The 20,805-nt window shown below is 41.5% G+C and overlaps 1 protein-coding gene across 6 annotated transcripts in view; it reads right to left on the bottom strand.

The window, feature by feature from the left end:
- Window positions 1-20,805, bottom strand: part of TECPR2 (tectonin beta-propeller repeat containing 2) — a 72,456-nt gene that overhangs the window by 26,340 nt on the left and 25,311 nt on the right. For 3 of the 6 annotated variants that reach the window (XM_030558709.1, XM_030558708.1, XM_030558711.1), the window contains exons 10-16: window positions 20,277-20,460; window positions 18,309-18,482; window positions 15,306-15,486; window positions 13,623-13,764; window positions 10,404-10,644; window positions 7,505-7,594; window positions 3,198-3,431 (exon numbers count right to left, since the gene is read on the bottom strand). In XM_030558709.1, coding sequence (XP_030414569.1) covers window positions 3,198-3,431; window positions 7,505-7,594; window positions 10,404-10,644; window positions 13,623-13,764; window positions 15,306-15,486; window positions 18,309-18,482; window positions 20,277-20,460 — 1,246 coding nt within the window. Of the gene's footprint in view, window positions 1-1,040; window positions 2,854-3,182; window positions 3,432-7,504; window positions 7,595-10,403; window positions 10,645-13,622; window positions 13,765-15,305; window positions 15,487-18,308; window positions 18,483-20,276; window positions 20,461-20,805 lie in introns of those variants that run through there. The other 3 variants (XR_003999910.1, XM_030558707.1, XM_030558710.1) reach the window with 2 other exon arrangements.

Here is a 20,805-nt window from a genome sequence, read left to right on the forward strand (position 1 = left end):
TTAAAACTTTTCCATGAATAAAATTTGGCATCTAGATTTGACAATTATTTTATAGTTATTACATTTCTTGGGCCACAACGTAACAAGCTAAAGACCTGATTCAATAATTCACTGCATGTGGATTCACTGCTGTGCCTACACAAAGCCCCACTGACTGCAAAGGTGGACCTGAATGCATTAACTTGAAGGACTATGTCCCAAAATGGTGGTAAGATAATGTAAGATATTTTATTGCACCAATCAGCTACTGTCAATGATTTCTTGGCCTTTTCCCCCTCCCAATGGATAACTGATCTATAGCAGAATCATTTTTTAATTCAGTGGTCACCAACCAGTTGGTCACGATCAACTGGCCCATCCTAGAGGCTCTCCCAGTTGATCATGATTTCTGGTGCTGTAGCGGGGCTGTCGCTAAGGCAGGCTCCCCACCTGCTGGCCTGATCCCACATCACTGCCGGAAGCGGCCAGCGTGGCCCCACAGGCAGGGGGACAAGGGTCTCCCTCCACACACTGCACTTCTCTGCAAGCACCATCCTCGCAGCTCCCTTTGGTAGCTGTGGTGGCGGTGCTCGCAGAGAGGGGCAATGCACGGAGCCACATGTCCTCCATCCTTCTCCCCCAAGGGCTGCAGGGGCGCACTAGCCCCTTTCAGGAGCGGCGTGGGGCCAGGGTAGGCAGGGAGCCTGCCTTAGCAGGGTCATACTGAATTGCCAACTAGGAGTTGCCAGAGGTAAATGCTGCCTGGGAGGCGGCCACACCCCAGCTCCCTCCCGGACCCAGCACCCCATACCCCCTCCTACACCCCAAAACCTGCCCCAGCCCTGAGCCACCACCCTGTTCCCCCTCCTGCATCCCAACTCCCTGCTCCAGCCATGTACCGATCTCCGTATCCCAGCACTCTGCCCCAGCCCGGAGCCCCCTCCTGCACCCAAACATCCTTCCAGAGCTTTCACCCCACACTCCCTTCTGCACCTCAAACCCCTGCTCCTGGCTCGCCCAGAGCCCCCTCCCACACTGTGAGCCTCTCGGCTGCAGGCCAGAGCCCACACCCCTGCCTGAACCTCGCCCCCCTACCTCAGCCTGGTGAAAGTGGAGTGAGCAGGGCAGGGCTTTGGGGAAGGGGCGGGGTAGATCCTGACATGCCCTTAAATTCAAAAAGTGATCTTGGGCATATAAAAAGGTTGGAGACCACTGTCTTAATTCTTAAATAATGTATTAACTAATTGAGAATTTTGTTTATATAAATTAATACTAGAAGGTATTTAAAGTGATTTGAGTCAGTTAACCCACAGATAGTGCATTACAACTATTGTAAGATACACTACAATAACATCTATAATTCACTGTAAAGATATGACTAATCAAACTTTCTGTGAAGCCACCAATGTATGCCAAGAAAGAAAAATACCAGTTTAAATACTCCTGACGCATCATGACAGTTCCTGTAGTCTTTTCAAGAGTTTACATATTGTAGCAATGACTGAAATGACTCCCAGATGATAAGCCAATTTATATTTTAGTGTCCATCCTCCAGCCCTCTCTCTGCTCACTGGCTCCCAAAGACAGGTTTCTTATGCTACAGAATTATTTGCTTAGTACAGTCTGGAGTCTTCTACTACAAACCTCCCTGATCCACCACCACCACCACATGATTTACATCTAATGTGTCATTAAGTCCTGGATATCTCAGAAGTGAGAAATGTACCTGAACGGATCAAGTGCTGTGTGGGTACTGTATGTAACAGAGTGGGGAGACCTAAGGTCTATTCCAAGCTCTGCTGGGTGATCTCGGACAAGTTACTTCACTGCCGTGCCTCAGTTTCCCTTTCTGTAAAAGGAGGCTAGTGATACTTACACCTCCTTTGTAAAGTGCTTGACATCTACCAATGGAAAAGCTATAACAGCTAGGTATTAACCATGAAATTGAAATATCACCACCTAAACTGCTAGAAAATAATAACTATGATTATAGAAGAGGTTCAAAGCCCTGCTAGGCAAGTGAGGGAGCCTGTTGGTGGCCTCACTCACGAACCAGTGAGTGTGAAACAGCTTGAGAGGCATTCAAATTTAAGACATCTTGGCAGCTGGGAGTCAGTCCAATTAAAAAAAAATAGGTCATATTCCACGCTGAAAACTTGAAGCTTTAAACATGGACAATGTTTTTTCTGTGCATAACTTATGATTATTTTTTTAAAAAAACAAAGATTAAAAATGTTAACTGTTTATGTAATTGTTACATAAAATGAAGTCTGTTGCTTATGCTTGCTTAGCTTAAAACTCGCTGAACTGATTTTCATCCAACTTTAAAAAAATTCACCTTTGATCTTATGCCAAATGCAGAAAATTTCATCCCAAAGGAAATGTGAAGTTAAGAGCCAATTTGGTAGTGATGTTAGAATGGACTTCATTCTTAATTATGTCACCTTCGCATGAATCAATTCACTTGTCTCCAGGAGACTTGCATACAATATACTGTGTCAGCTAATGAACAGTGCACAACATTAAAGACTTTAGGACGGGAAGTAGAGACATAGCCAACTCAGAGACACTATAAAAGAAATACACAGGTAGAATAAAATTGGCTAAACTGCTAAGTAACCAGGACAGCCCATTGCTTATGAAGAGAATCATACTGGGAGAATGTTTTAATGACCACAAGCAATCAAAGACTATGGTTTTATGTTTCATCCAACCAAAGACAGCAATTTCAGCAGCACCATAGTCCCCAGTGTCATGCTGAGGCATAAGTTCAGTATCAACTTGAACAGAAGAGCATCACCAACTGAATCACTAGCACTGCCTTCTGAAACAGTTTTCCTTGAAGGGCTCCCACCCAAGTACTGACTGCTTTGCCTGATAAGATCAGACAGACATGAAAACAAAACAAAACAAAAAATACCCTTTGTAAAATAACAGCAAGTGAACAATGAACACTTAAATTCTACCTTTATAGCAAAAGGCTATCTAAAAAGCATGCCTGCTATTGGAAAACTCTGGGATTTTTTCTGACATTTTATGAAGTTGGAAAATTATACATCTTTACTAATACAGCAGTTATTTTCAGGTGTTATTAAATCCAATAAATCTTTAAATTTAAATTGGTATTTGCAAAGCCAATGAAAAATGCAGGAGAATTTTTTTTTAAAAATCTGTTTAAAAATAAGTTGAGTCTTTTCGCTTACCACAAAAAGCCATACCTAGCTGAGAAAGGTCCAGTTTTGTCCAGTGCATCCCAGCTGGGCAACTTGGTGAAAGTGTTCTGATAAAGACCTGTCCTTGTTTATCCAAACCCCATATGGCATCCTGGCAGGCTGAATAACACACCATTTCAGCATCAGGCGGTAGCTGAACTGAAGAAGGATGGAACTGGGGATTCTGATCACTGACACAAAACAGATCCTTGTTGTTTTGGCATAGCCACAGAAAGCTTCCTATGGAGACAACATGTGTGTTACTGTTAAAATCACTCCTAATCCACTCTCAAAAACTTATATAGTTGCTTCACTCTACCATTAAGTGCTGAGTGCATTTAAAAACAAAACTATCAGTCTTCTGAAATGTATTCTTGGGTCAAGATTTTCTAACTTAAATTCCTAGATTTAGGCATCTAAAATAAGTGGCCTGATTTTCCAAGTGCTGAGTATTTAACACTTATTTGGGAGTAAAAATTAGTGTATTTACATACACACACACACACACCTGCAACCACTTCTTTCTGTCATCCTTCTACTTGCTTGCAATCTCTTCTCCCAAATTCCATTGCTGTTTTCGTTTTTCCCCTGTACGACATTAGCACTTGTTCAAAACCCGAGTCTTGCCTAAGCAAAAGGTGCTAAACAGGTCTAGTCTAACACCTCAATTTACATACAAGTAGTAAACAGGTCCTCAAGAAAAGCAGGAGGAGGAGATGGTAGGAAACAGAATAATTTGCATTTTAGCAAACAAGTGGGAGACCAAAGAGCACAGAGCCTTCTTCACCACCAGACTGCACGTTGCCTTCCTCACTGTTTGGATAAACTTTACTTTGAGGGGTAACCTTTAGAATAATCCACTTCAAACGTTCATTGGACTATAAAAGAAAGTGGCAGAAAACCAAGTTCTCTCTTTCATCCAAGACAACAGAGGAACACCTTTGGGCCTCTGGGAGCGATCCTGACCAAGGAGTAGGTCAGTCACTATCTTGCTGGAAGACTCTGGGTGAAGGAGGCCATCTTAAACAAAGCCTTGAACCAAAACATGCTAGATTAAGTTTTAGACTTTTAGATGGAGGTTTTCACTTTTATTTGCTGGTAACCATTTCTAACAATCTCATATACGTGAATACACTTAAAATCCTACCTGCTTTCATTAATAAACTTGTGTTATTTTAACTCTAAATCAATCCAGTGCTGTATTTAAACTGAACCATTCGGTAACTCCAGTTAAAGCAGAAAACTCTTGAATATTGACTCCTTAATGGGACAATGGACCTTAATATCCCTCTGATTGGTCCAGCCCTGTCCTGGAAATTTCAGAACATATGTTTCTGGGAAAAGTTGGGGCTCGGAAGTCACTATGCCAGTTGTTAACCAAGGCTGGTGGAAGCCAATGGAAAGCTGTGGTATTGCAGATGGAGGCCCATCCTGGAACCTATTTTTCTTTTGGGTGAAGAAGTAATGGGAGTAAAATCCCTTCCCTGTGTTGAGGAGGAACTTGTTCCACAGCACATAAGTGTAGAAGACAGTTTACTTCTTGTCATAGAAGGTGCTCATGAGAAGGATCCCTGAAGAGGGACATGGAGGAAGGGAAGTAAAGGGAAACAAGTAGCCCATGTGTATGATTTCTAGGGCCCACTTGGTGGTGGTGATGGAAGACCACGTCGAGTAAAAGGGAGTAAGACAGTCCCTGAAATGGAAGATGGATAGTGTCATCAGCACTGTAGAGTGGGGAAGTTCATTCAGATCCTTGACCAAGCCCTTACCTTTCTTGCTAAGAGTATAAGGTTAAGTAACCAAACTGCTAAGCTAAAACTATGCTAGTAAACTATTTTAATGCTAAATGAGCTAACTTTGTGTCACTGCTTGGAACACCATCTCAGGATGGTCAAAAAGGAATTGGGGGGGGGGGGGGTCAGGTGGTGTGCACACTAGATGAGGTGCCAATGGCGCCATAAGACGGGGATCGTGCATGCTGAAATTCTCCAATCAAAGGCACAGAGATGCACCAACATTTGAAGTGGAGTACCTCTTGTCATAATATAATTCCCAATTCTGAACCTTAGCGTCCGAAATATGGGTACTAGCATGAATTCACCTAAGCTTAATTACCAGCTTAGATCCTTAGTGCTGCCACCAATTAGGACTTAGAGTAGAGTGCCTGATAAACTCTGGTCTCCTCCAAAACCTTCCCTGGGGACCCCAAGACCCAAATTCCTTGAGTCTTACAACAAAGGGGAATAAACCATTTCCCTTCCCCCTCCTTTCTTCCTCCCAGCTCCTTTCCGCCCTGGGTACACTACGAGATCACCGTGATTCAAACTCCTTGAATCACCACACAGAGAGGAATGATACCTTCCCCCCATCTCTTTTCCCTTCACCCAGAGACAATCCAGATTCAAACTCCGTGAATCTAAAACAAAGAGGAAATTCACTTTTCCCTTCTCCCCCCTGCTCTCTTTCCCTTCTTCCCACCAATTCCCTGGTGCACACGGACTCAGTTCCTTTGAGCCTTAACTAGGAGAAAAAAATCAGACAGGCCTTAAAGCAAAGCTTTTAATAAAAAGAAAGAAAAAAGGTAAAACTTTCTCTCTGCAATTTAGATGGTAAAAAGTTACAGGGTCTGTCAGCTTATAGAAACTAGAAAGAAGCCTCCCCCACAGCAAAATACAATTTAAAATACTTCCAGCAAACTACATATTTGCAAATACAGAAACAATCAAAAGACTATAACCACCTTTCTTCCTAAATTACTCACTATAAAAGACAGTAGCAGGGAGATTGGCAAGAAAACTAGTTGCCCGTCTAGTCCCTTCCAGGACCCAGAGAGAACAAAGCAAAACCCAAAAAACACAAACAAAGGCTTCCCTCCACTGAGATTTGAAAGTATCTTGTCTTCTGATTGGTCCCCTGGTTGGGTGTTTGGTTCCCTGTTTGTTAACCCTTTACAGGTAAAAGAGACATTAACCCTTAACTATCTGTTTATGATACTTCTGGGGCATCACTTGAAAAAAAAAACCTACAAATTTGCACCATGGCAGTTTACTGCTTGAAACACAGTAAACTGCAAATTATAGCTTACTTTGTCTACTGGTGGCTGGTCATGAATGGCAGAAACTGGGGCAACTACAGACAAGGCCTGAAGCACCTTAAATATTTCAGAAGTGTTTCCTTAACATGAATCCACCCACCTGCCTAACAACATACTGGACAGATTACTTTCAAAATGTATGCAACTAAGGGAAGGTTTATATATTTTTAGAGAAGTTACATTATGTTTTTAAAAGAAAATAAATAGAATAATAATTTTTTCAGTCCCAGAGACAGAGAAGGATGGATGTGGTTAAGGCACTGGACCTAGAATCAGGAAATCTGAGTTCCATTCCCAGTTCTAAATACGTGATCTTGATTATTTTGGGCAAGTTATTCTCTCTCTCAGTTTCTCCTTCTGTAAAATAGGGATAATATTTCTCACAGGAACATGGTGAGGCTTAGTTTATATCTGTGATGCTGTGGTGAAAAGTATATAAATACTTAAAAAATAAAATAGAGTGGTTTCTTTAATGTTGTGCTGCAGTCTTCCGATGATGATGGCAAAAACTGAAGGGAGTGTCAGTTCACCCACTGGAGAGCTTTACTGACTCCAGTAACCTAACAGGTTAGGCTGCCTAGCCTCTCTCCCTCTAACTGGGTAGTGCTGCTTTAAATTAATAGACTTCCCTAGCACCAGTCACCATTAGCAGCAAGTGTACAGATTAGAAACCCAATACAGAATATGGTATTGCGGGCCCGAATTAGCATAAGAACAAGTATGGTAAAATCCAAATGGTTGATGAGAAAATGTGGATTACAAAGACTCCACTCCCCCTTTCTCCCCCCACCGCCCCCGATCTTTGGTGGCAGACCTACTGATCCCACCAACTCCTTAGCATCTATGCACACCATATCCATTAAAGCTATATTTGTTTTTCCCTCCACATTTACTGGCTCAGCACCCCTCCAAATGAAGGCGATGTAACTTCAAAAAGACACTAAACACGTTATTCCTTGCATGAGCCAGTAAGGATGCTCAAAAAAGCAACACATCTTACTGAAGGCCATTCCACTGCAGCCTCACCATGGTTTTACCTCCAATAACTAAAACAGCAGGAAATTCTAACTTGTTCAAAAAAATATGGGATTTCTGCACACTTAATAGACAAACTCTGGACTAGTTCAGCATTATGGAACTTGTTAGCATCTCAGCTATCAGCTCTAATGCTTGAAGTCAGTTAAATTATGGTATAAGCTTATATTGAAAATTCACAAACCTTCTTTAGTTGGAGCTGTGGAAGCTAACACAAAAGCCCATTTTGTGGCAGAAACCGTACCTCGAGGCACAATATTATTCCAATATGTTCCTGAAAAAGAAAGCAAAACAATGATCACCATGATCACATACTTTGCAACTTAAATGTTATGACAAATTCTTTTGTTGGAAATTTTTTTTTAAAGATCTGAGGATTTCTGTTATAATCAACTATTACATTTATTTGTTTTAATCAATATCCAATATTGCTGTGCCAAAAAACATTATAAAGCCAAATGACTATTTATTAAGATTGAAGAATCCCCATGTTTCCCACCAGCTCATGCTCATAAGTTTGAAAGACTGTTTTCTTGTTAAAAAAATAAAAACATCATTTTTCATTATTTTAGTGCATTTATGTCACTAGATAGTTTGTTACATCATCCTGGATGAACACCAAATCAGCACATAAATGAAGAAGTCATCGCAACTGGGATTCTTTCAGGTTCAATGCTGAAACATTTGGCAACTGTTCACATTTGTGAATTACATCAAGTAGTAATGAAATCTAAAGCCCAAAACAGAACTAAAATCTAGTGCAAAGATTGTATCTGCTGCTTCTCAGCCCTGTGTGGAAGTTCCTCTTTATTGCAAGCTTATATGAAATGATCCATTAGGTCACCTTTTGTGCTAAGCATTAGCAGCAGTTTTGACCCAATACTTACAGCTGAAGATTGTGCTGACTCTTCAGCAAAAAGCTTTGTGACCTTTGTAAATCTAAACAGACAAAAATAAGAAGGATGTTCTTTCCCATCAAATACCAAGTCTGTTACCTGCAACCTTCTGCCCTTCGAGGGATACTTATCATGCAAAATTAATTATAGTTGTGTAAGGCTAAGATTTAGTCATAGGTATTTTTAGTAAAAGTCATGGACAAATCATAGGCAAAAACCAAAAATCCATGGCCCATGATCTGTCCATGACTTTTACTATAAACACCGACAACTAAATCTCTGCTCCTGGGAACCATTGCTCAGGAGAGCCCTGGGGCACTGCTGCTCTGGAGGGCCCTTGCTCCAGTGGCATGGGCTGACTGCCCCTGGTGCCTCACTGCTCAGGTGCTCCCTAGGGCTAGGCACCCAAGGCTGTCCGAGCAGTAGACAGTGCTGCTTGCCCCGGGGCTGCTACAAAACCCCCCTGACGTGGCTGGTCCTGGGACCAGCTACTCAGGTGGTCCTGGGGTCAGCTGCATTAGTTGCTGCAGAAGTCACAAAGATCACAGAAAGTCACGGAATGTGTGACTTCCACAACCTCTGCGCCACAATCAGAGCCTTAGTGATCAGTAATGTCAGTCATGTATTAGTCTCCTGAAATACAAAATCCAGTATGTTGCCCATTCCCATTTAAATGACAAAAACAATGTTAACTTCTTGCACTTATGGCCAAATCTCACCTAAACTGGACTGACTGGGTACCATTCACAAACTGAAAGATCTGCAGAGCAAATAAAGTCAGACTTTGTTGGGAGGACACTATTCTTTTTTTATTAGACAAATACAATTCCATGCAGATGTTTTCTCTTTCAAGTCATTGGTATAAAATACTAGTAACTCCACAAGTCAAACAAATCTAAAAGAAAAACATCTGCACAACCTGCAGAGATCTCTTCTGATGGCTTAGATGTCAATCAACAAGCTTTCCAGTATCAGTTTTCTGCAAATCTTCTCTTAGGCTTGTTTAAATAAATGTCAAGCACTTTTATCTAGTTTAGTGTTTGAGTAATCATGAAATCTACTCTTAAATCTTAATGACACACTCAGAGAGAAGGAACAGGAGTATTTTTTGACAGAATCCCTGTGTAAATACTGGGTACAGTACTACATAATCGTTCATGTCATCTAATGAGAGAGAATCCTAAAGGAGCGTCTAATCTGGCATTTTTTGGCTATTTTGCTGCTATCAAGAGGCCATCAATAAACTTTTTTGGTAGAATAAGAGAATAATTTCTATATTCAAGTTTAGACATATAGCTTTAGGAACATCTCTCACAAAAAGGACTGAGATAAAGAATATAGCTCTGAGCATCCTCCAACAAATCTATGGAAATCCTCTTGAAAAATATAGTTTGAGCAGGATTCTTCACCTGGTTACTCCAAGAGGGAAAGTCTACTTACATTGACAGAACAAATCAGAATCGCTTGAAGACACAGCTGAAAAGGCACCTAGGCCTGCAGATGAAGCCAAGATTGTGTGAGATGAGAGCACAAAGGTTAGAGGCTTCTGGCAGTAGACCAAATCAGTCATGAGCTACAACATTCATCAGCCAGGCTAAAGTCATTAAGTGTCTTGTTTAGTGTTCAGCATGTTCTCTCATCAGATCATAAGTAGTAATACATGGCTCATTTTCCTAAAGTGATCACTATACTAATTATTATTATTATTATTATTATTATTATTATTATTATTGTGTCTACAGCACCATACATAGGTACTGTAGCACCTAGTAGCCCTAGTTATGGAACGAGACTCCACTGTGCTAGTGCTATAGTGCATGGTTGCGTGAGATCAATATGTAATGCTCTTTAATTCAAGATATGGACGCATGCAGTGAAAGAAGCAATATGACCTACTTTTTGGAAAGCATAACAAGCTCTGAGCAACAGGCTCCCAAACTTACCTTCTTCACAGTACTACTTTTAAAAGGACAATTACTCAAACCAAATGTTAAGACAGCATCCCGCAATACTGTCTGCATTCCCACTCTAGTTTAACAAACAAAAGCTTTTGCAGTTTGCTCTTCAATTTGCTGCAGCTGAATGTTACCATGGGTAGGCTAGGGGAATTGTAGGGGATGCAGAGTGGATGCGTTAGTTAGTTTATTTGATTTTTAAAAAACCCAACAGGTGTAAAAATGCACCAACCTATTAGACTTCCCTTTGCTACATGGAACTCGTTTTTGCCTGAAGAGATCCAGACCCCACTACTGTTGACTCCAAGAAGGCTTGGCTGACATAGAAGCTGCTGTGACCAAAATGCCATTCGAAGTTTCTCCGCCACTTTCTCTACTGGAGCCTGGGCTGCTGTTGCCACTGTATGTGTTGCATGGATTATTGTCTGGAAGAGGCTGCATTGGTCAAACACGACGTAATCGGTAATGCTTACCTGGAAAAAAAAATGTTCTGGGTAATCAGTTAAACTAGGGGTGAGTTAAAGGATCTTCCATAAAAAGCACAGCAAACTAGATACATTGCAGAGGTGACGCATGGTGGGAGCGCCCATATTTTTCCCTTAGCCCTGCTTCATCCCCCACAGAGAAACGTGCTGGGGGGAAGAGCAGTGACTTAAGGCATTCTGTGCTGGTCGATGAGTTTGGCCACATAGGCTGCGTAAAGGGAGGGCATGGAGCAGCTCCCCAACTCACCACATAGTCCGCGTGGAGAAACTGACCAGCATGCACAGAGCGCCTGGTGTTAGTGCTCACCCCCTTCCACCTCAGCACCCTAGGGGGCCAAGGAGGAATGTTTGGGGGAAGCCAGGTGTTCTCTGCTAGCAGGTCAGTTTCCCCCTCATGATCAATGTAAGGGGAGGACAAGAAAGCAGTGACCCAAGAGAGCCAGGCAGCTGAACTGCTTCCTAACCATCTGTGCAGTGTACAGCCAGTTGAGTGACAGAGTGAATTACTCCTGGAGGAATTGGAATTTTGCATTTGGCTTAGCTGATGGGGGTGGGCATGAGGGAGAAGAGAAACAGGACTTCCTCTTCCCCTGGAGCAGCTGAGGCCAAGTCAGATTCATCCCCAAAAACCTCCCTGGCTGCAGGAAGCTCTGCACCCCTCCCCCAGTTCCTGTCCCTAATCACTCCTCAGCCATGGAGGGGGAGGCACTGTATAGGGAGCTGTCCCCTCCCCCACAACCTGCCCAATCCCTTTGCATTCAGACCTCTCCCCACACACAGAGAACTTCCTCCACTGAGCCCCTCATGCCTAGACTCCCCTGTGAAGCCGCTCCCACACACTTGAATCACTTCCCCATTTAGCCTCACCCACCACACCTGGATACCCCACTGAGGTCCTCCTCCCCACACACCTCGACCCCCCACCAAGCCACACTCCCCCACACCTTGCCATCCCAAATACAGAAGTCAAACTACACTTATGATAAAAAGATGCCTCCTCTGCCTTCTGAATAGGGTTCAGGAGTCTCAGGAACAATGTTCCTGAGTGAACCTCAGGAATCTCTCTACTGAGTGAGTGGAGGAAGAAACAAGTTTGAGTCCTCTTGAGTTTTTATGTATTTAAGTTTTAGGAGCCTTGATTATAAACCAGAATCACATAACAGATAACAGCTTCCTATATAAATAAAACAAAAACCCAACTAACCAAAAACAAACACTTGCCCAAAATTTCTTAATATTTTTATCTACTTCAAGTACTACAGAACTCTGCTGCACCTGAAGTCCCTTCATTTGGGGAATGGTAAGAGGGGAAAAAAGAATCTCTCCTCTTTCCTGAAATTGTCCTGGAGCCTGACCATGGCCGGCTTTAGGCCGATTCACTCGATTCCCCTGAATTGGGCGCCGTGCCCAAGTCCCGGTGCGGCATACTGGCAAGAGCCAGTGCGCTGCATCACGGTGGCCTGGCTTCCCAGGGGCCAATTTAAAGGGCCTGGGGCTCCAGGTAGGGGCTGGAGCCCCAGGCCCTTTAAATTGCCACCAGAGCCCCACTGCCGGAGCCCTGGGGTAGGGTTGCAGGGCTCTGTGGATTATTTAAAAAGTCCGGGGCTCCCGTTGCTTCTACTGCCCCAGCCCTTTAAATAGCTGTGGGAGCCTCACCGCTTCCCCAGGGCTCCCACGGCTATTTAAAGGGCCAGGGAGGTAGAAGCAGGGGAGCCCCAAGCCCTTTAAATAGCCCCCAGAGCCCTGGGATAGCGGGGGCCTCTGGGGGTTATTTAAAGGGCCAGGGCTCCAGCTGCCTCTGCCATCCCGGTCCTTTAAATAGCCACCGGAGCCCCACCGCTTCCCCAGGGCTCCTGCGGCTATTTAAGGGACGGTAGAAGCAGGGGAGCCCTGGGCTCTTTAAATAGCCCCCGAGCCCTAGGCTGCTGCTGCTGCTGCTACTACTACCCTGGTGGGGGAGGGAGGAGGAAGGGGCACTTCCTGTACAGAGTGGGCTGTACCCCTATATCCGCATCCGCTGCCCATAGCCAGGTCCTGCCTCCAGCCAGCCCTGCACCCCCCCCTTTTTTTAAGTCATCCCTGCCGGGTCCCTGCCAAAAACGTTCCAATTGGGCCCTGAACTTCCTAAAGTCGGCCCTGAGCCTGACAACAAAGAGATGGATCTTCATATAGCTTCATTTAGCTTCCCCAGTGGCCCTGACTCAAGAAGGTGAGATACTATATGGTTAATTGCCCAAGCTCTATTATAAGCAACTAAGTATAACCATGCTTTAGAGCATTCAAAAAAAGGAGGTAATTCCTGCTTTTATGGGAATGTGTATCAAGGTAAGACAACTTACTGACGAAATGAGATGTCATCTCAAAACCATGTTGTCCATGTTGCTCCAATAACAGATTCCATATACACACAGAGAAAGATATTTTTGACTAAACCACTCGGGAAGGACAGGCGGAGGAGTGGACAATCCGCCTCCTCCAGAGATGAAATGGGGAACAAAGACCCAAGAGCATAAGTAAGGATGTGAACAACATGATCAGGGATTCCATACGGATTCCTGAGAATAAGCCCAGTAAGAATTGTTTTGTCATCATTTTCTCTCACAGGATCTGTGGCTGAAGGAAGCAGCCCTATGTGGTTTGGAAATAGTTGGATTAGGTGAAAAGCAGCCTCCCTGCATTATTTTTTTTAATTATTTTTATTTTTATTTTGGCTAAAGGAAACTGTCCTGTCACTGGTTTTATTTTTTCCTCTGGATGATACTGGAATTTTACCAACGTCTTTCGGGGAACAGATTTAAAAGGGGCCTCAGCACCCACAGTCTGGTGGTTCCATTACAGGTGTATTAATAATGCTTGTAAGCCTCCACGCAATTATTTCTTGGTATTTTTAGGTTGGGATCCCTACAAGAAAATATCACAATGATGGGATGATGGACTTTACTGAAAGCTGAATAAGGAGTACATACTTGCCACCAATGGTCATCATCTCCTTGCGGTTTCTTTGAAACTACACCAGTTCTGAACCATAGATTCCCATGTACATCCAAAGCCCATAACGTCTGTTGGTCTCCAAGAGTTATGCACACTGGTTCCAAAGCTTGCATTTCACTGCAAATGCAAAACACGTTTTAAAATACATAACACATTAAAATCTTCCTTAAAACCTTCAAAATGAATAAGAAACTAGAGTGGAAAAGAAGTTCTTCATATGGTACTACCAATGTGTAAAATAAAACACGTCTTTGGACACATCTCCATATTTATCCAGTAACTTAAAATTTATTAGATATCTTCCTCCGAGTATAATTCAGAAAGCAAGATAAGCCTCCGGGACTTGTTCTATGTGAATATCAAGACTAAAAATATCATAATGGACCAGTGTTGAATTCTTCAGCACATAACAGTATAGAAATGATAAAAATAGTAGCTATTGATTTTCTGCAGAAACCTTAAAATGTAATGTCACAAGCTTTTTTTATTTTGTTTCTCACCATTGTGACTAGAACATTAAGAGCACAGACAGCATAATCTTGAACTGGTTGTGACTATACAATAAGGACAGAAGCTGACCTTGATTACAAAAGCTTCCTGTAAGAAACAATCACATCTAAACTCAGAGAAAACTTATCACTATAAACAGTATTTTTAAAATAAAAAAAGTTAAGTTGACAATCCTATTCTGATAGTCACTTCCAACATGCCTTCCAGAATAGCTCAGAAATCTCAATTTGCATTGATTTGAACAGTCCTAAACAGTCTCAGTCAAGTCTGAGAACATGCAGAATACCTGGTTTATAAGTCAGTCTTGTGTATTTACATAGAAGAGATTCAACTTTCTTTGATGTAATAATTAGATGCAAGTTGCAGATTTGAACATTAGTCCTCCCTCCCTCAAATCTTCCAAAAATAAATAAATAATAAATAAAATTGAACAGGTTAAAGGCTAATTTTAAAGTAATTACCTATTGGGAAAGAAATGGCATTGATTTATGCAAGAATGAACACATTTCCCTACATTTTACAAGATAATATAGGATGTAACTACTCTCTGGATCAGGAAGGCAGAACAAACTGGTCTGTTGCTGATAAAGCTAAAAAGCAGGAATTCTGGTGCAACTGGCTACAGAAGTAAAATATACTTCCCAGTGTAGCCGAGGTGAATTTGGGGGTGAGATATCCAGTGCAACTTCTAATCTCATAAGTGACTGACTGACAAAGTCAACTGTAAATATATACATGTATTCTTGAAAAATCAAATATTTAATATTTGGAGATCCAATTTAAATAATGGGAGCACCATTATAGAACAGATGAAAGAACTAAACAGTATTTAGTATAAAAAAGGCCTATTTCATTAATTCACATTTCAAGGATTCTTCCACTGTTTTCCTTCCCATATACAATTCTGTTAAACATTCCCCATTCACGACCAATAAATGTCTTCCAAATAGTGTCCTTTTTTGCTCACTCACTGATTAAAAGTGTGATGTAACAAGATGCACTGATAAGGGATAAGGTAACATGAGGATTACAGTTTGGATGCAAAAAGCTTTATAAGCAAGAGGTAGGTGGTTCAATTACTGTAAAATGAAATACCCATGAATGAAAGCAAACTCTTCTGTCATTCTGATTAAACACTGCCCAATTACCTGACAAGATCACACTTCCATTGTTCTCCTTCAGGACAGAAGCTGCTCACTCCCTCTCGATAAAGAAGTGCCCGCTGCTCAGTCAGTGCCCACACTACATTGTTTCTGGATGTAACCTGAGATAGAGGATACATACAATCAATCTTCACTGCTCTGGCACATGGACGATCCACACTCAGGCCTGGAAACAAAACAAAGAAGAGAAGGCATGGCTGCTGTAATTCATCTGGTAAGTTAGAGCACAAAGGAAAAAATTCAATGAGCATGTTAACATTTTTTTGTATATTCACTTTACTGTACTCTCCATAGACTTAACATTTAGTGTAGGAATGTTCAGTTTATACTTTAACAAACTAAACATTGTACATCAAGCTAGAATGTTTCACTCAAACATTTTCAGTTTAGTAACTTCGTGGATAGCCCACCATTCTCATTCTGCAATTTCCACTCCTTCCCTCCTCTGAGTGGCAGTATCAGGAATCTCCATTTAAAAGATGTTCATCAATAAACAGACCAGAAGCGAAATGGAATGATTCAACAGGTGAAAACTCTTGTAATATCAAAAGTTGTTAGACAATTATTGTACACATTTAGACATATCTATTCTTCCAAACTGCACATCATCCTGTCCAGAACTATATACAAATTGGATTTTCATGTCTGTGAAAGAAAAGCTCAAGAGAGAATTAGCTTTTTCTCAAGTTCTCATGCTAATGAAGCAAGAGGCAGCTGACGATTATCAGTCTAGGGCCTGGTCTACAAGGGGGGGGGGGTATCGATCTAAGATACGCAACTTCAGCTACAAGAATAGCATAGCTGAATTTGACATATCTTAGATCGACTTACCTCCTACCCTCATGGCGCAGGATCGACGGCCACGGCTCCCCTATCGACTTCGCTTCTGCCTCTTGCCCTGGTGGAGTTCTGGAGTCGACGGGGAGCGCATTCGGGGAAATCGATTTATCGCGTCTTGTCTAGATGCGATAAAATCGAATCCCGATAGATCGATCGCTACCCACCGATCCAGCAGGTAGTGTGGACATACCCTAGGGGATACCAAAAAGGAAGTTATAGTAGTCAGCTTCTAACTTTGGGACACAAGTTCCTGGTGCAACTGTTAGATGGGATGCTGGAGGTACTGACGGGATTGTTCTCACCTCACCGTTATTGTCTTTCTTCGTGGTTGCCTTGTGTTAAAAGAGACACACACTGGAGGATTTACTTGGGCATCTAAGTCTATCTATGAAATCCACAAATAGTAGAACACAAGCTGTTAAACTATTGCCCAGCAGGAGAGGAAAATACCGATTAAAAACTCCACATAGCTCTCCACATGTGGAACCAAACTCATTCACTACCATCACTATCACTGCTGAATAGTAGTGCATGGTCCTGGGCAAGTTGCTTTAAATTGCTAATGGTGTTGACTAATTAGCAAAATCATTTAAAAGGAGGCTATCCTTGAAAATATGCTGGATATTTAAGTTTCCTCAAGTAGAGCAATTACAAAGAATGTATATATGTGTTTTTTTTATTACATACATATTAGATATACATGAGAAAACTGAACAAAGAATATGACCAATTTTAAGTGCAAGACAAGATTTCCAACAGGCTATCACAATTCTGCCTTGTCGTTCCATGGCAGGCTTCCATGACTCTGCCCTCTTCTGGTTCCCCTTCTAACTCTCAAATAACTTCTTCAGAGTGTCCTTTCAAGGGCCCTCCTCATCCCCTCTCCAACTTTCTGTGGTTGTGCCACAGGACTGTCCTTGCTCTCCCTCTTCTCCCTCGTCTATGCAGAGATGGTCTGTAATCTCACGCGTAAATACAAATTCAGCCACCACCTCTCTATTCCAAGCCTGTCTCCTTATGTACAAATGAAAATACAGGCCTCTTTCTGACCTCTAGATTTCTAGCCATCAACCCAAGCTCAACATGGCTAAAATAGAGCTTAGTCGCTTCCCTATTGTACCCCCCTGCAATCTCTGTGGACAACTCCACTATCCTTCCAGTCACTCAAGCCCATAACCTGCATGTCACCTTCATCTTGAACCTCCCTCCCAGTTCTCAAATTCAGGCTGTGTCTAAATCTTGCTATTCTTTCTCTATAGGGCCCTTCCTTTCCATCCACACAGCTAAAACTCTTGTCCAGGGTCTCATCATCACATCTTGATTACTGCAATATCCTTATCTCCGGGCTTGACAATGCAGTCTTGCCCCACTCATATCCATTCAGAATGCTACTGCAAAAATCATTTTCCTAGGCCATCACTTTGACCATTTCACCCTTCTCTTTGCATCCCTCTTCCGGTTTCCCTTTCTCTATCAAATCAAACAAACTCGTCTTTAATTTCAAAGACCCGGACAGCCTATCCCCATCCCACCTATTATCTCTCATTTACTACTGAGAGGTCATCTCTCACCTCCAATTACCCATTCAATAAATTTTCAAACATTTGCATACTTTCTTCCTTGTTCTCTCTCATGCTTGGGAGAAGCTCCTCGCAAAACATCTGCAAAACCACCTCGCGACTTACATTCACAACCATGCTTAAACCCTTCCTTTACTTTGATGCCTACAAAAAGCCTGGCAATCGTTACAGAGTGCTAGACCCCAGCCTATCATGCTGACCAACATGGTGTCACATTGTTGCTTTGTGCTCCTGTCTGTATCCATCTATTGTCTCATTTTACACTCAGATTATATAATACTGAGGGGAGGGATTAGGTTTTTTGTTCTGTATTTGTACAGCGTCTAGCACAATGGGGTGCTGGCCCACGATTTGGGCTAGTTGCTATGGTAATGCAAACAACCTTTCCCTGGCTTGTATTGTAACATCTCATAACTGATTCCCAAGATAAAGGATTACTCTGCCATGAATAAGTAACACAGTTTTATTCTGGATTCGGAACATGGCTTAAACCAAATCATGATGATTTGACAGATTTACGCACTTCTGATTCTCATTTACAAAAACTGTAAGGCAACAATTTAAATACCTGTTTGCAGATACAGATCTCCATTAGTTCTGATAATCCAGGCAGTGTCATCACTTAAAGCTACAAATACTGTCTGAGGTAAAGCCTCATACCAGTGGCGCTTTCCTTTTATGGTTACTTTTCCACAGGCAAATGCTTTGTTAGTTTTCTGTTCAATCTTCCAGAGAAGAGCCCCTGTATAAAAATGAATGGTGGGTGATACCAAATATTGATTATAACTTTAGAGACAGCTGGTCTACTGTACACACAACAAAATGATTAACAGAAAAGATTAATGCCAGCCAAGTTAACAGAAAAATGCAAAATTTAGCAAATTTTTATTAATCTTACATAACATTACCTTTTAAAAATGTTTTAAAGTGAGACAACAGTTACCAGCTTTACAGAGAGTTGCTGAACCATATATATTGCCACAGACTAGATGTTACTGAAAAATGTTTTCAACTCATTCACTCTCTAGCCATGGTTATTTTCAAAATATCAAAACACACAGCATCCAGTGCCAAATGAAACAAATATTAAAAGGCCAAATTTACAGATGGCCCCAATGCGCGCATACACACACACACAGTCATACAATTACTAATCCCATGGCTAATCACAGTTGTCAGGTTAAAAAATAATTTCATATATGCAGAACAAGGCAAATTTCTTTAACATGTATATTCTCTATTAGCTCATTAGCAGTAGTAAGGTTAAAGTTTATAATCTCTGTAGGTCAGCCACTGGTGAGTGACAGTCAAATACTTGAACAGGTGTGACATTCCACAGAGCAGAGGTCAGTGGTACAAGCAGACAGAATTTACAGATGCAATTTCAGGGGCTAGTTTTCAAAATCTGGCCCAAATTTTGCTTTGTAAACAGTCCTGTCATAAAAAGGTAACAGCAGCGTAATGGAATTCAAAATCTAAATATGGCATGCTCGTGAGTTTAAATCGCAATCAGAGCAGCATCCTGATACATCAATAGCCTTTACACAGAACAGGAAAGTACAATACCCAGAGTTGCATTTTCTCGTCTTTGGTCTGTTTACATACTCTTATAAATGCTATTATATCTCCATCAGGGTTCAGTCACTGACCAAATGTGACAATTTAAAGAAAAACTGAAGAAGTACTTCTTCCTATCCTTTAGACAGGGCAGTAAGGTTATCAGCTGCTTTAAGGGGCAAGAGACAGAAGAGAGATCATGCTATGGGAGACTAGAATGAGAAAATGGTTGAGAAACCTGCTTACAATCATACCAGCACTGGAGCAATCTGGAAAGGTGAACAGAGTACAAGTTCACATCCAAAACCTGTTCCCTCCCACCACCCCAACTTTCATTCCCAGGCCACAAAAAATAAATTTTAAAAAAGTCAGTCACAATGTAACAATGTGTGTGCTGCAAGAGGGGCGGCAGGGTGGAGAGAGAAGGGGGGTGGTAAGTTCATTTTTATATTTAATCTACATATTAATTAGAAAGTCTTATTTAGGAGTAGGTATTTTTCTAATAAAACATGATGTTTTGTTCAGAAAATAACCTCTATTATTTCACAATTTAACTATAAAATGAGAATCTCAAATAAAAAAAGATTCAATAATGCATCAGCAATACATTTAAAACTGTTCAACAAACAAATTCATATTCTGCTATTTTGAGAACAACCATTTATGCTAGAAAACAGTACTTTAATATTCCATGAATGCAGTCACATGAGCCAAGATAGCCTTTTAACAACTTTTAAAAGAGACAGTTTGTGCACGTGAATTACGGAACTTGGTCCTGGTGTGTTTTGTAAAACAAGTCAGATTACAGACAGCAGAGCAATCCTCAATGACTACTATAAACATTGATACACAAAGTACTGGGATGAGAGGGAATACACGCCACATGTAGTTATACAGTTATATGAAAAAGAGCTTAATTTGCACAAATTTATAGATTAATTTTAAAGGTTAACAAAAAGTAAAATGCAGTTTAACCAACCTGAAGGCGAGACTGCCACCTGCTGGACAGCGTCTTCAAACTTTTGCCACCGCAGACCTGCACTAGGTAAAGCACTACAGTAGAGACTACCTTTGTAGTCCAGGCACCAAATATACTTTTCTGAGACAACCAGGCTGAGTATCCCATAGCCAGGGCCAGAATATCCCATCCAGCTTTCTGCAAACTAAAAACTGGAGAGTCAGAACAATGTCAGGTATCTTCAACTATACAAGAAAACAGTCATACATACAGCATTAAAGTCAGAGTTAAAACTCCCATCATCAGCAGTTCAGGATCAAGACCTTGGTAGTAAATTTCACTCTTTCCACTGTACAGTCCATTAGTTAAAATTTGCTATTTCTGTGGCTTTCTTCCACACAGCAATAGTGAAGGAGAGAGAAAAAACAGAGGAAGGAAAAAACTCAACATTTTAAATAATACGAAAACCTAGTCATAAGTTGTAACTGACAATGTCTCTTTCAGCATCAGTGTGCTCACACTATACAAAACATGAAAAAAAAGACATACT

This window comes from Gopherus evgoodei, chromosome 4 (genome assembly GCF_007399415.2).
Source record: "Gopherus evgoodei ecotype Sinaloan lineage chromosome 4, rGopEvg1_v1.p, whole genome shotgun sequence".
NCBI lineage: Eukaryota > Metazoa > Chordata > Testudines > Testudinidae > Gopherus > Gopherus evgoodei.